At 40.6% G+C, this 13,981-nt stretch overlaps 1 protein-coding gene across 5 annotated transcripts in view; it reads left to right on the forward strand.

Moving 5' to 3' along the window:
- The window catches only part of palm2akap2 (PALM2 and AKAP2 fusion), a 100,649-nt gene that overhangs the window by 9,608 nt on the left and 77,060 nt on the right, over positions 1 to 13,981 (forward strand). For 4 of the 5 annotated variants that reach the window (XM_074618269.1, XM_074618270.1, XM_074618271.1 and 1 more), the window contains exon 2: positions 3,694 to 3,745. The exons of the other annotated variant lie outside the window; for it this stretch is intronic. In XM_074618269.1, coding sequence (XP_074474370.1) covers positions 3,694 to 3,745 — 52 coding nt within the window. The remainder of the gene's footprint in view (positions 1 to 3,693; positions 3,746 to 13,981) is intronic. 5 annotated transcript variants of the gene reach the window in all.

Below are 13,981 nucleotides of genomic sequence, written 5' to 3' on the forward strand. Positions count from 1 at the left end.
TAAACAGTGTGCATTTATTATTTTATTTATTATTTTATTATTTTAACATTTATCTTACCAGGACGCAAAAAAAAATTGTGCTATCTTTCTTTATTTAAAAAAAATAAATCCAATGCTGCACTAAAAGTGTCAAAAAGTCCTGTCTTAGCTGAAATGATCAAAGAGCTTTAAACTGAATTAAACTGCTGCATGGATCACATGTGACAGCCTATAGGTTGGTAAACTTAAACTGAAACAAAAACTAGGTGTTAAATAAAACAGATAAAGTCTAAACTAAATCAAAAATATGTTATGTTCTACACTTAAATTATTTGATTATGAACTGTGGAATTTATTTGAAAAGGTTTTGTTAGCATTAGACACTGTTTGACACTGTTGATGTGAAAAAGTCCACTTTAGAGAGTTGCAGCAGATAAAAATGTCACCACTCCTGAATCCGTATCTGCAAAAAGGCTTTTTCTATGTGCAGTTTGGAAACAATATAACAACACATGGAAGCTAATAGCTGAGGGATGAATATGATACATTTTTGATTTATTCAAGTCTTTCAGCTGCCCGGTGGCTTCACAGGACAGATACTCTCCAGCTGCAGTTATTTATTATACAATTTTTTTTCTCTCTTGGAGTAATGCAGTGGCTGTTATGTCAGTGTGTGTTTTCGTGAGAGTGTGTGTTACATGCTTCTGTATTCCCTAAAGAGTCGACCAGGACTGCTGCTGCTGCTGTTTCTCCTTATAAGGATGTCTGCTTGTTGGAAGAAGGGATTGAGAAAAAAGGAGAAAGAGGAGGACGGGAGGGATTGAGGAAGAGGAGGAACGAAAAGGGTGAGGAAGAAACAGATAGATGGACAGGTGGGAGACGGAGAGATATGGGAGGAGTTGGGGAGTAGGAAGGGGGTCAGGAAGGAGGGATGGGAAGAGAAAGGAAAGGGGGGAAGAGAAGGTTGGAGGAGTGAAAGAGGAAAGAAGACAGAAGGAGTAAGTAGGGATGGAGGGCACAGATGCACCATGGGAGGTATGTAAGGAGGGTTGAAGTTGATATATGGAGGAAGGGATGCGGCAAAGTAGCGAGGAAGAAAGAAAAGAGCGAGGAGAAAGTGTTGGGAAAAGTAGAGACGAATGTAGAACAGGGCAGCAAAGGAAAGAGAGATAAGAGGAGGGAAAGAGTAAGGAAGGATGGAGAGTGAAGGAACATAAATGTGGGAAAAGAGAGAGTGAAAGGGAAGAGGAAAGTAAGAAAATAAAGTAAAAGGTGTAAGAGAGGAGGCAGGCGATGAATGGATGAAACCCAGGTGAACCTTGAGAGTTAAAATAGGGAGAAAGAAAATTGGGACACAGTTAACAGTGACCCATTTACACACACTCTTTTGTCTCTGTGTGTGTGTATGAAGGTGTGTCTTGCCTTTTAAATAGGTGTTTTTTGCAAGTTTGTATTCAGAAAGTCGTTCCACTGATGTTCATCTGCATACACCAACTCAACTGAGTGACACAATTATCGTCCTTTTTTTTTTTTCTATCCTGCTCCTGTTTGTTTCTAAAGTACAAAGATTCTATTGATGTCACTTTGAAAGGCGCCGGAACAAATGTACGAATAGAGTGACCAGAAATAGAAGCTGAAGAGTCAGCTGTGCTGTGGGATTGTTAGTGTGTGGGCGACGACATCGCTGCATGCTGTCTCATAGAAATTTATTAAAAGATCAGAATATCTCTGAATGATAGTAACATGCTGTTTGCAGGTTTTTGCACTTTGTCTCTCTTCTTAAAGTGAGAGGAATATATTGCATGACCCCCATACTATGATAAGAGTATGTAGTGCAGTGATGGCCTGCTGGCAGCAACAATAGCACACAGTAGCATAGCAATAGTTCCTTGCAGCAGCAATTCTGTGATCATATGTGTGTGAAGGCTAAGATGCTTGGAGGAGTCTGTTATATCATAATGCAGTGGCACCAATTGGTCAGTGAGTTCTGTCCCGAAACCAGTTGGCAACGTCCGGGGATCGAAAAGGGACGCCAATGTGATTGAAATGCCGAATTTGACGCTTCACAACAGCAGTCCACAAACCAATGGGTGATGTCACGGTGACTACGTCCACTCCTTATATACAGTCTATTAGGGGTTTAAGAAAATATTGCAAAAATCATTTCAAATTAATTTGCAAATATATGCACCCTCTCAGTGTATGTGCCCTTTCAAAGTAGTGCTATGATGTTGGATGTTTCAGGGACTGTGATAAATGCAAATGCAGACCCCACTATTTAGATTGCATTAAAAAAAATCAACTTTTTTACTCTGATTTTATGCATATGGCAGTGTGTTCTTTATACTATGACAGTTTTCCTAAAATTAGATTTAAAAAATCCCAATATATCGCCTTACTTACAGTATGGCAAAATATTGCAATATATTGAATCGTAACACCTGTATCACGATACATATCGTATCATGCCACGTATTGCCAATACACAGCCCTACAGTCTATGCCCAAAACATGACAACTAGGTTTCTTTTTCAGGTGTAAAGTCCTGCTATTGTCTCTAGAGACTTTTGTGGTTGAGGAATGATATTTCTGATATAATTTGTGTGTCCAAAATGCGGAGTTTAGACTATCCAACATTGTGTGACTGTGGTAAAGCAGATTTCCAGTTGTGAGCCAATGGAAATGCCAATGCCAATAATTAGCTTGTATATTACATTCTTGACCATTTTTTGGAAGGGATTTGCCAATAAGTTACCACTAAAATCCGTCAAAGGAACAAAATGTGAAAATTCCATTTATGACGAAACTAAAAGTGTTTATTTTTTTCATTCCCACCTTCAAAAAATAATAATAATGTCTACTGTCCGTGTAAATGTTTATTATAGTAGACTGCTGCTATAAGCACAGAATTGTGCGATCAATGTTTGTGATAGGAGGGAGTAATGTGTATATTGATCTACTGATTTATCTCAGAAATCAATAAAGTGAAGATAAGAAAAAGTAAAGCTACTGTACAGAAGATAAAAGGTAAAAAAAAAAGTATAGAAAAAATAATAATATAGTCTTCAAACTCTTAATGTTCCATTTCCCATTGTCTCTGCTCAGCTTTCAAATATGACAAATTACTCCTCTGCTTCCCTTTTTCCTTACTTCGGCAATTTTTACTTTGCTCTTCCTCTTTCGCTCCCTCATTCCCTTTTCTTTCTCCCCCTCCGCTTACCTTCATTGCCATCACTTCTCTCTTCCTCCCCTTCCCTCTCAGCTGCTCCTCCCAGCTGTTTAATCACACATGGCCCATACCTAAAAAAGAGAGAGAGAGGGAGGGAAGGGAAGGGAAGGGAAGGAGGGGACAAATGGGAGGAGAGACAGGGAGTGCAAAAGAAAGAGTGGCTGATAGTCAGAGAGAGAGAGAGAATGCGAGCGGCGGTGCTGTGTGTGAGGCACATGGCCAGTGAATGAGAGATCTTTGCTTCCACTCAGTGCGAGCTCCTTCTCCTCTCTACTGGTTGGATTACCGCTGAGGAAGGGACCCCGTCTGGATACTCCTCCTCCTCTTCTTCTTCTCCTTCTTCTTCCCTCTCTCCTCTATACTTCCCTCCCCTGTCTGCCTCTCTTCTTATCACTCGCTGAAGGACTCCAGCGCTCAGTCTTCCCAGATCTCACGTCTCTTTTCTCCTTTCAACCCTCCCCTCTCCCCTGCTTCCCCCCCTTCAGGATGTCGTGTGAGGAGGCTCAGCTCCACAAAGAGAGGCTGCAGGCCTTGGCGGTAAGTCACAGTGTGTTTAAAACTGTGTGTTTTTTTTGCTTTGACCTTTGGGTCTGTTTGTTGTTTTGCTGTCTGTTTGTCTGTGAGTCCCTGTCTCACCTTGACTTCATCTCTTTCTGTCATTCACAGTACAATATCTAGCCTATAACTGTCTGTCTGGCATCTCAGAGTTCCTGCAACTCTTCCATTATAGTTTCTTCTTTTTCTCATTCTCTGTTATGCTCTCTCTTCGCCTTGTCACATTATTCATTCGTGTTCCATTCAATTCAAACACATGTAGAGGGCGGGAAAAGGTGTCTCTTTGCTACATACCAAAGTTAAAGTTCATTGAACTTTGACTAATGAATTCCTATGACGTAAACACAGCAGTAGAGGTGTCTTACATCACGGTGACCCCTTGGCTAAAACTTCAGTGGTGGTCTGTCCTGGTGTTTTATAATGCTTTCAACTAGAGCTGCAATGATAAATTGATTAGTTGTCAACTATTAAATTAATTGCCAACTATTTTGATAATCGAATAATTGTTTTTAAGCATTTTTTTTAAGAAGAAAAAAGTCTAAATTCTCTGATTCCAGCTTCTTATATGAGAATTTTTTCTGGTTTCTTTACTCCTCTATGACAGTTAACTGAATATCTTTTGAGTTGTGGACAAAACAAGACATTTGAGGACGTCATTTTGGGTTTTGAGGAACACTGATTTTTTCATTTTTCACAATTTTCTGATATTTTATAGACCAAACAACTAATCAATTAATTGAGAAAATTGCAATTGTTAGTTTCAGCTTCAATACAAACTGGGAAAAGAAAGTTCGGAAACTTGTGTTTGGTCGATTATTTCTCTGTTGTTACAATGCTAATTGGCATTGTATTTTACATCGTTGGAAGGCCTGTTTATTTGAACTCTCTATCAGTACCAAGGAGCATACAAGACATCATCCAATCATCCAATCCACCAAACAACCAAACAACTCAAAACAAGAGTCAATACTAACAGGAGAATACACTGTTTACCATTGGCAGAGCATTTTGGAAAATCTTTCTTGGGCCCTACCCACATAATCAGCTGTGCTGCTCATCCCACAAATGCATGATCCTTACAAGTTGGACATCATTGTGAAGGTAAATAAACAGGCTTTCCACTGATGTAAAATACAATGCCAATTAGCATTGGAACAACAGAGAAATAATCCACCAAAGACAAGTTTCCGAACTTTTTCTTCCCAGTTTATGAACTCATAATATAACAGAAGGTGACGATAAATTGGCTCCATCACCAATACAATCCAGTGTTTTTTCACCAAGCTATACTAGCGGCCATCCACCTTCCAGCTTCTGTGGTTGGAGGCTGAATGCTAACCAAGGTGACAAAAGCTAAATTAAACATTGTTCACAGCATGTTTGTTTGATAATCACGATTACATCAGTTAAATGAAAGAAGTGAATAAGCTCGATGTGTTGGGAGCACTGCAGCGTGACATCATAGCCCCCCTACATCCATTTTTTGTCATACAACACAAAGTGATTTTTGTTGCACCGATTGTAAAGTGTACTCCCTCGCTACCCCTTGCGCCCTGCACCGCTGCTGTGTTTCTCTCGCTGTTCGTTGCTGCTGTGTCAGCTTTCATCTTCTTCCATGTCTTTTTTTTTGGGGGGGGGGAAACCAACTCGGAGGAAAGTTGGTGGAAAATCTGCTTTTTTTTTTTTTTTCCTTTTTGGCCAGATGTCTGAGGTTTTTAGGTGTATGGTGCTTTCCCAAGGTAGAATGATCTCAGCTTGCGAGGTGGTCCAGAATACGTTTCGCCGTCATGGTTCGCGATCACCACGAAGAGGCATCTGTTGGAAAGTGTGTTGGCTCGGTACTGATAGGACTTCAGAGCGAACAGTTAGACCGGGATTCACTATGGCCTGGGACTAAATTTGGCGCCAGCGAGCAACCACAGCATACCACACACACTGACGACGCACAGAGGCACAGGAACACACACACGCACACATTCATACACACAAGTGGGGTGAACAGCAGCAGCAGCAGCAGATGGAGAAACTATTTTGGCCACGTTGAAACATGGCAGCCATACCAGGCTGCATGTACTTAAACCAGTCAGGCACTTAAGTAAAGAAAGAGAGTGGAAAAAGTTCTGAGCAAAGAGAGGAACAAGCATTTCTGTTTCTTACATCACTCTTGCATGTGTATTTGGCAAAACAGTACAAAATCATTGATTACGTTATTGTGTAAATGAGTTTTGGTTTGATGCACCAGGCCAAGAAAAAACAACAAATGTTGCAGAATATTCCGGTGGCAGCTGTCGTAACGCTACAAAGAAACGCTCTATCGAGTCTCTCTTTATCAGAGAGATCCGACTGGAAGCGCAGACAGTTTTGGCATAAAGTAAAGTCAGGCGTTGAATACGTAAATCATTAGAGCCTGTTTGTCTCCTCCGAACGAGCATCTGTCTCGTCTCAGCTCTGTATGTGTATATCAAAGACAATAAGGGCACTAATAGCTTTCAAGACCTACCAGGCACTTAAATAGAGAAGGGTTACTATTACACTAATAGTACTAACAACTCTCTGAGGCAGCTAAGCGCCGTGTAAGCCACGGACTCCAGTGTAAATACAGAAGCTGGACAAAGTTTCCCCGAGCATCTCAAAGGGAAGGGGAAGGATTTTTTTATAAAAACCTCTTCTGACTGTCAATCAAAAGCATTTCCTAATCCGGCGGCAGCTTCAGCACACCAAAAAACACTGGATTTAAATTGTTTAAACTGTCCTTAAACTTGTCTTCAACGAGGATTAAGGCAGACAATATTTATAATATATTTATGATATTGTTTCTGTCTGACTGATGCTGTGAATAAGTATTACTGAACCCCTGTAGAGAGGTGTACAGTGCCTACACACACACTCACGCTGTCTCAGGTCTGCAGCTGACATGCTAATGATTTCATCAATAAATGATACCCTGAGACCTCATCAATACTTTAGCGGATCTCGGGCCAAATTGGAAGCTTCCGCTAAAAATCCGTGCCAAGTGTTGGACCAGTCACCATCTCGGTATCTGATCCGTGTTAACACAATCTGACGCCGATTTTAATTAACATGTCATCTGGACTTTGATAGTTTGCCACGCTGTATCTATTCTTGAAAAAAAAATCACTGTCAGGTAGCAGGCAGCTGTCATTATAGTGTTAATTTGCACACAGAGACAGGTCTATGTGCGGTGTGGCTCATGAATAAAGCATGGCACTAATGGCCGTGAATCACCAGGCCTTTTTTTTTTTATAGCTTAGCAGAAAGGACGACATACCTATCTGCTCAATCACAGCACTGGAGTGAGACTGTAGTAGTGGGAAATGACGGAATTCATTCACTAGGATATTTAAAGGAACAGTGTGTAACATTTCGGGATGCTGTATTAGCAGAAATTGAATATAATACTCATAACTATGTATTCATTAGTGTATAATCACCTGAAACTAAGAATTGTTGTTAGCTTAGAATGAGCCCTTCATATCTACATAGTGAGCCGGTCCTCTTCACAGAGTCCGCCATGTTTCTACAGTAGCCCAGAAAGGACAAACCAAACACTGGCTCTAGAGCGAGCCTTTTGCGTTTTTACGTTACCTGAAGGTCACCGTCCGTAGTTCTAGGACATGCTACTGAATCAGCAGGAACATGAGCTGCGGAGTGCAAAACATCGGTACCGCCTGCCGCCGTCTGACTTCCATTGCTCATAAAGTAGTGTTATCATGGTAAGGATAACCTCTGAGTTCCACCTGACCACGGTTTTGCACTCGGCAACTCACGTTACCGCAGTCTTGGAAAGGGATGAGTGAGCAGAGGAGTACTCAGTTGGTTGCAATCTGCAACCACACCACTAGATGCCACCAAATCCTACACACTGTCCCTTTAAAGTCTTCTTTACAATTGCTCAAAACCCATTATAAAATGACTCAGACAGTCTGTCTTGTGATTTACTTCCTACATATGTAACTTTTTTTTCTGTACAGTAAGTACTTTTCTATTGCTTATTAATTATTAATGGAGCCGGAGAGCAATGAACCCTTAGTAGCATCTTTCTGCTCCTGCACAATTTATTTTCACAGTAGTTTTACTGCTGTATTTTTTTCCCATCATACCTTGTGTTAAACTTAACTAAATTGAACATGGCTAAGATGGTTCTCTTTTGAGATTTGTGAGAGTTAGTCCCATCCAAATTGAAACTGTACTGTACTGTACTTAAGTACAAATTAGACATACTTGTACTTTACTTGAGTATTTACTTTTCATGCAACTTTCTAATTCTACTCCACTACATTTCAGAGGGAAATAGTGTACTTTTTACTTTACTACAATTATTTGACAGCTACTAAGTTACTACTACTACTAGCTGGTTACTTTACAAATTAAGATTTTTACATACAAAACCTACAAAGAAATATGATGCCTTGTTATGAATTAAACTATATCAACAGTTTGTGCAGGTGCAGCTGAAAAGATCAGTCGATTGACTTTGAAGTAATTTTTCATTCAAAAATGCCAAAAATAATTTGTGTTTCCAGCTTCACAAATGTGAAGATTTGCTTCTTTTCCTTTTAATTATTTAAGATTATTTAAATATTTTTTGATTTTGGTTCATTTTTTTTTTTTTTTAACTTTCAAAACAGTTTCTTGATTATACTGTACTTGCATACTTTTAATTAAGTAACATTTTCAAAGCAGGACTTTTACTTGTATAAGTATACTTCCTCCACCAAGTATTTTTACATACGTAAAAGATCTGAACACTTCTTCCACCACTGTTGATTGGTTTGTTTTCTACATAATTATAGGACTTGGTGCATTAATCATTCGGTACAACAAAGGGTGGGACATGTGCCAGTGTTTAATCTAAGAGTTGATGAGTCAATTTGCTCATTTGTCCACCACACATGCAAAACAGACAAAGATTCCCACAGTCTGATAGTGATTACGGCCTATCAGCAGCCAGCGGTGCAGGTTTCCATGGCTACTAATTGGTCAGATTATGGTACAGTTGTGATGTCATGTTGTTAAATCCAGACCTGTAATTGGTGTGTTATTAACATGTAATTATAGCCGCCGTCGGATGGAGCGCAGCCTGGTCAGGGTTACCCCGAAAAATGGATTACGTGTGTGTGCATAATGTATGTGGGTATGTGTGTGTTTTCTGTAAATTTGTGTGTTCACCAAAACCCCCTGCGTGCGGTTTAGAGATCAGCCAATCAACGGCGAGCGCTTCAGCTTTCTAATTAGCTGCTGCCCGTGTGGCCTGCAAACCGCATACATACGGCATGGCAAAATACATATACAAAAGTTTCTGTGAGTCCGTCTTTGCGTGCACTCATTCACTGACTTCTCTGTAGTGTCGGTGATATGTTTACACAGATGACCTCAGCCCTTTGGACTCTCTGCTACCCCCCCAACACACACACATACTCAAACACACACAAGGCCGCAGATCGTCTAGGGCCAAGTCTAAGGGGAATTAGGAAGTGGTCCATGAGGAGTGAGATGACCATGGTGGGAAAGACATAGAATGAGGAAATGACAGCTGCTGGCACTGGGAACAAAGACCGAAACTGTCGTGGAAACAGAGATTGTTTCACTGCAAAAAAAGACACCCTTCAGCTCAAAATCTAAATTGTCTATCTTGCTGCTTTATGGGCATTATTTACAATCCTGCAAGACTATAATATGCTATTGTGAGTTGTTTTATTTCCAGGATTCGACCACAGGTTGATCTCTTTGGGGTGAAGTAATCGGTGTAACTCACCAGTCAGTGTGTTCTGGATCCACTTAGTGAGGTCTACCAGAGGGAAGTGAGTGGGACAGGGTGAAGGTGAGGGGGATACTATAGCCTACAGACCTTGGCATGCTGAGATTTGTGGCTGTGGCATGCAGCGGAGGGCCGCAGTAATGGGCTGCGTTAAGAGAGGTAAATAGAGTGGGGGGCTGGGCAGCCTGCAGGCATGTGTAGTTTCAGTTTGTGCAGTTTACTTACTCAGCGATTGACATATTGGCAGCATTTAACCCTTGAAAACAATACGGACAATTTTGATTTAGGTTGCCAAAATGCAGCCACTATTGGTATCTAATAATAACTTAAGGATGTGACCACATTTTTAACCCACCTACACCTTTTTCTGTAACTTAAAGTTGTTTCTCTTCTGAGGTTCTTGTTAATGTGAGTGCACACAATAGGCTAATATAAAACAATTCAAACATTTTGAATGCCTTGAAGGAAGAAGAAGAAGAAGCAGTTCTTACAGGTTTCCAATTGATGGTTTGTCACAGATTAGCCTTTAATTCTATGCCATCTTCTTTTATTTGCAGCAATTTTATCTTAACTACAGCACACAATGCAAATTTGATGAACTGTTGCAAACTGTAGGAGAGTGTTTGTTCCTGCGTCAGTTATTTGCTCACAATCAGACACATGTTTGACTAAATCAGACGCATCCCTGTAATGGTGTTCGTATGCTTCATCAGAACACAACTTTCCAGCCCTGGATAAGTGAATCAAATTGGTCCCGCCTATTTATTATAACAGATGTTTGCCATCTTTTAAGCTTTTGTTTAGTATTTCACATGGGATCTGGTTTATTTGGTCCAGTTGACTGAAAAGTACAAAAAAGTAGAAATGTTCCGATGCCATTTTTTCCCTTCCCGATACCGATTCTAATACCTGAACTTGCGGTATCGGACGAAACCGAGTACCGATCCGATACCAGAGTGATAAATATAATATCTTCGTCTCTTTTGGACTATCTTTGTGGAATTTATCTCGTTGTTGGAATGCGGTTTTCCAACATTTTCTGTTGCAGTTCATCCTTTTTTTCCCCCTTTACCTTGGTGAAGTCATCATGCTCTTTCGTTTGATGCGTCTTTGAATGTTTTTATAAGATTGCTGGTGTTGAAATTGGCAACAGTAGTGCCACTCCTCGAAACAGAAGCCTTACAGACTGTACATATTGCCATTTTACTTGTTGGATTTTCCACTGTGATATATTGATTGATTGATTTTTTTTTGGGTTCATAAATTATGGTATCAGATCGGTGCATAGACTGGAGTACTCGCCGATACCCAATCTTGAATTTTGGGCAGTATCGGACGCATTTCTGATACTGGTATCTGGGGGCAATCTGACAACAAAAAATGGTTTTCAGATTGCCCCGTTTTGCTCCATTAAATTGGAAATACTGTATATGCAGACAGCACAATGACACAGCTATTGGTTTATGATAAGTCACTGGAGTCACTGAGTCAGTTTCAGTGTACTTTAAGGTCCGATTGCTCAATAGACTTATCTAGATAGACTTAGAATATTTGTCAGAGTTGGTTTTGCCAAATGTGGGGGAGTGTGCTTGAGGCAAAGTCATTTTAAGGGGGAAGAGGAGGTGTGGTTCGTCGGGTAGCGGGGAGTCTGGGGCACGCCAGGCATTGCATGCCGTCTAAAATTAGCAGCAGCTGTCTTGGACCTACTGGACATTCTGGCGTTTGTGTGTGTGTGCGTAAGTGAGTGGGGGTAGGGGTCACAGAGACTTGGAATGCAGCTCTAGTGGGCACTGCTGGTTTTGTCATTATCATCGTGACATTTGAGCTGAATTGGATAGTAAACAATGCAGAGTGAGAGGACAGAGAAATACTGTAGAGGACAGTGAGACTGGCACGAACCAAAGGTATATTTAGCAGATACGACTATGAATGCAACGCTATAGTTTCAGTATTGATTCAGTAGTGGCATTGTTTGTCGACTCATGAAGCAGGCGTCAGGAGACTATAAAAGAGTGCAACATGTTTTGTTTGTGTTTGTGTATGTCCATGTGAATGAAGAGGTATGCGTACTTGTGTCTCTCCTCAATTAGGACATGATGAGGATAGTTTCCACCTGCTGCTATCGCATGACAATGGCATGCAAGACATTTTAGCGACGTGCTAAGTTTGCATTTATTGACGCCACCATTAGCTAAGGAGTTACCAGGTTAGCGTTCCTTATCACATTGGATCTAACAAATTAGCATTGTCCGAGGAGGACATCACATTCAGACAGTCTAAATGGACATTCACACTATAGACCTACAGGTGTTTGCTGCAACTACTGATTATTAATTGATTTTCTGTAGATTGATTTTTTTTCTTTCAAGGCTAAATGTATGCATTCACATTATAGGTATTGGCTCATGGTTCGTAAGTGCAGAATCAAACCCGTGACGTTCAAACCACAGGTCCTTTCAGTCTCTTTTCTCTAAGCGTTCAGGTATTGCAGCCCACTGAATGGAAGACGATCTTCACTGTGAGATGTCTCTGCTGGGTGTGTTGGCATGTGCAGAATGTGACCCATCTGATCTGCAGCTCACTTCTGTTTGCAATCATCAACACCAGAAGAACTTTAAATCCACCAGAGTTACATCACAGCTTTAACACATTATAGTCATGTCTGTGTGACCTCACAGCCCAGACGGCGGGAAAAAATTTTGGCATTCTACATTTCTGCAAAACGCAGATACGTTGAATGCAGACTTTTTTTTTGTATAGAGCTTGTGACATATTACAACGAGCGACACGCAGAGCAAGAGATGTAGTATATGGAGCGGCCATTATTGAAAGTTACGTGGTATAATAAAGAGTAGCTCTGTTTTCAGGCTTTAAAAAATCTAGCCCGTGACGGGAGACTTTGACCAATCACAGGTCATTTCATGGAGAGAGCGTTCCTTTTGGCTGTGCTCCGGTCATGTGACCGGAACTTGGCGTTCCTTCACCAGATTTCATAATGGCGGCGGCATCACAAACTTTCTCATTTTACAGCTAAAGCACTACAAGATGATTCTGAAAACATTTGAGGCGAGAAATAGGCATTAACGTTACATAATATTGATTAATATTTGATCAGCGCTGCCTAGTTTGACCGTTTGGTTGGAGTTTGCGAGTGATTGACAGCCGGCTCTCATAGACAGCAGACCTCAGATCAGTTCTTACTGCTTGTTTTCTTCCAGTCTGTGAAATCTTGCAGATGCCGTTAGGAGCACCGGAGGACACAGAGGCACATGATTTTTTTCAGGTTACCTGTTTCATGTACTGCTGTCACGATATAGCGACCGTTTTATAAAAAAAAAACTTTTTTTAATGATATTTGCTCCAATCTCACCTACTTCAGCTTTAACACGAGTACTGCTAAACAATTTGTTAAGGCTGATAACATTATACTAATCTAGTACAGGAAACCACCTAAAAAACCCAAGGGGTTAGGTTTAGAAGGGACATCAGATATTGACTTTTAGCCTATTAAATTCTGTCTTTTCCCGTAGAAGGAGTGAAAGTTCATTGTGCTGAACTTGAGTTCATAGGAACTGTAATCAGATACAGTACGTTTTGACCTCATCTCTACTGCCAAAATGCTTAACCCTGTAGGATGAGAGGTTACCAGATTCTGTTTAGTCCGTATGACATTTGGTTGGCTCGTGAAGCTAAACTAACGATGTGACTCAGTAAAAGTCTCCAATGGGTCATAGCCATTTTAAAGATTGAACACATAATTCTTTATTTAGTGTCCAACATTTTGGGAAGGTGTCAGCAGTAGTGGGAAAAGTGATGTCCTCTGTATAAGAGCTAAGCAGCAAGCCAAGTGGAGCCAAACACTCAGTGAGTCAGAGTGTGGGAAGTCGTGAGTGTGTCGCCAAGAATGTCAACATATTTTCCTGAGGAGGAGGATGAGTCCTCTCCGGGGGAAAATACAGTGAACAGAGCCGGGCTCGGGGGTCTTTCTCCTGCCAATTCAACTGTACAAGGCTTTCATCTTTTTATAAAGTTTGCAGTTTCAGTTGCAAACGCGATTATTTTTTATCCTGTTCTCGCAGACAGTTGCGATCCCTCCTGCTAATTAGTGTCTGTTTCGATTTGAGAAGTGATAGCTGGACTCATGAACTGATCCATCACTCTTTCATATAAGAACTCGTATGACCCCCAGGGAGCTGAATAGTCCTGCAAAGTTAAGCTCTTATCACTGAACCCCAATTCAAGGCAAACATTTCTATTAATCCAATTTGTATAACTGCAGAAAAATTTAAGAATTTTAATGTTAGAATTGGAAATTTTGTCCATATATATGTTATGGTCGAAGATATTGTGTGAAGACATTGGGATTTTGTTTGAGAGGAACATTTTAAAGTTGGCTCCTTCTACATGACTATTACTAAAACTGGAGGATTTTTCAGTAT

This window comes from Sebastes fasciatus, chromosome 19, assembly GCF_043250625.1.
Source record: "Sebastes fasciatus isolate fSebFas1 chromosome 19, fSebFas1.pri, whole genome shotgun sequence".
NCBI classification, from domain to species: Eukaryota; Metazoa; Chordata; class Actinopteri; order Perciformes; family Sebastidae; genus Sebastes; species Sebastes fasciatus.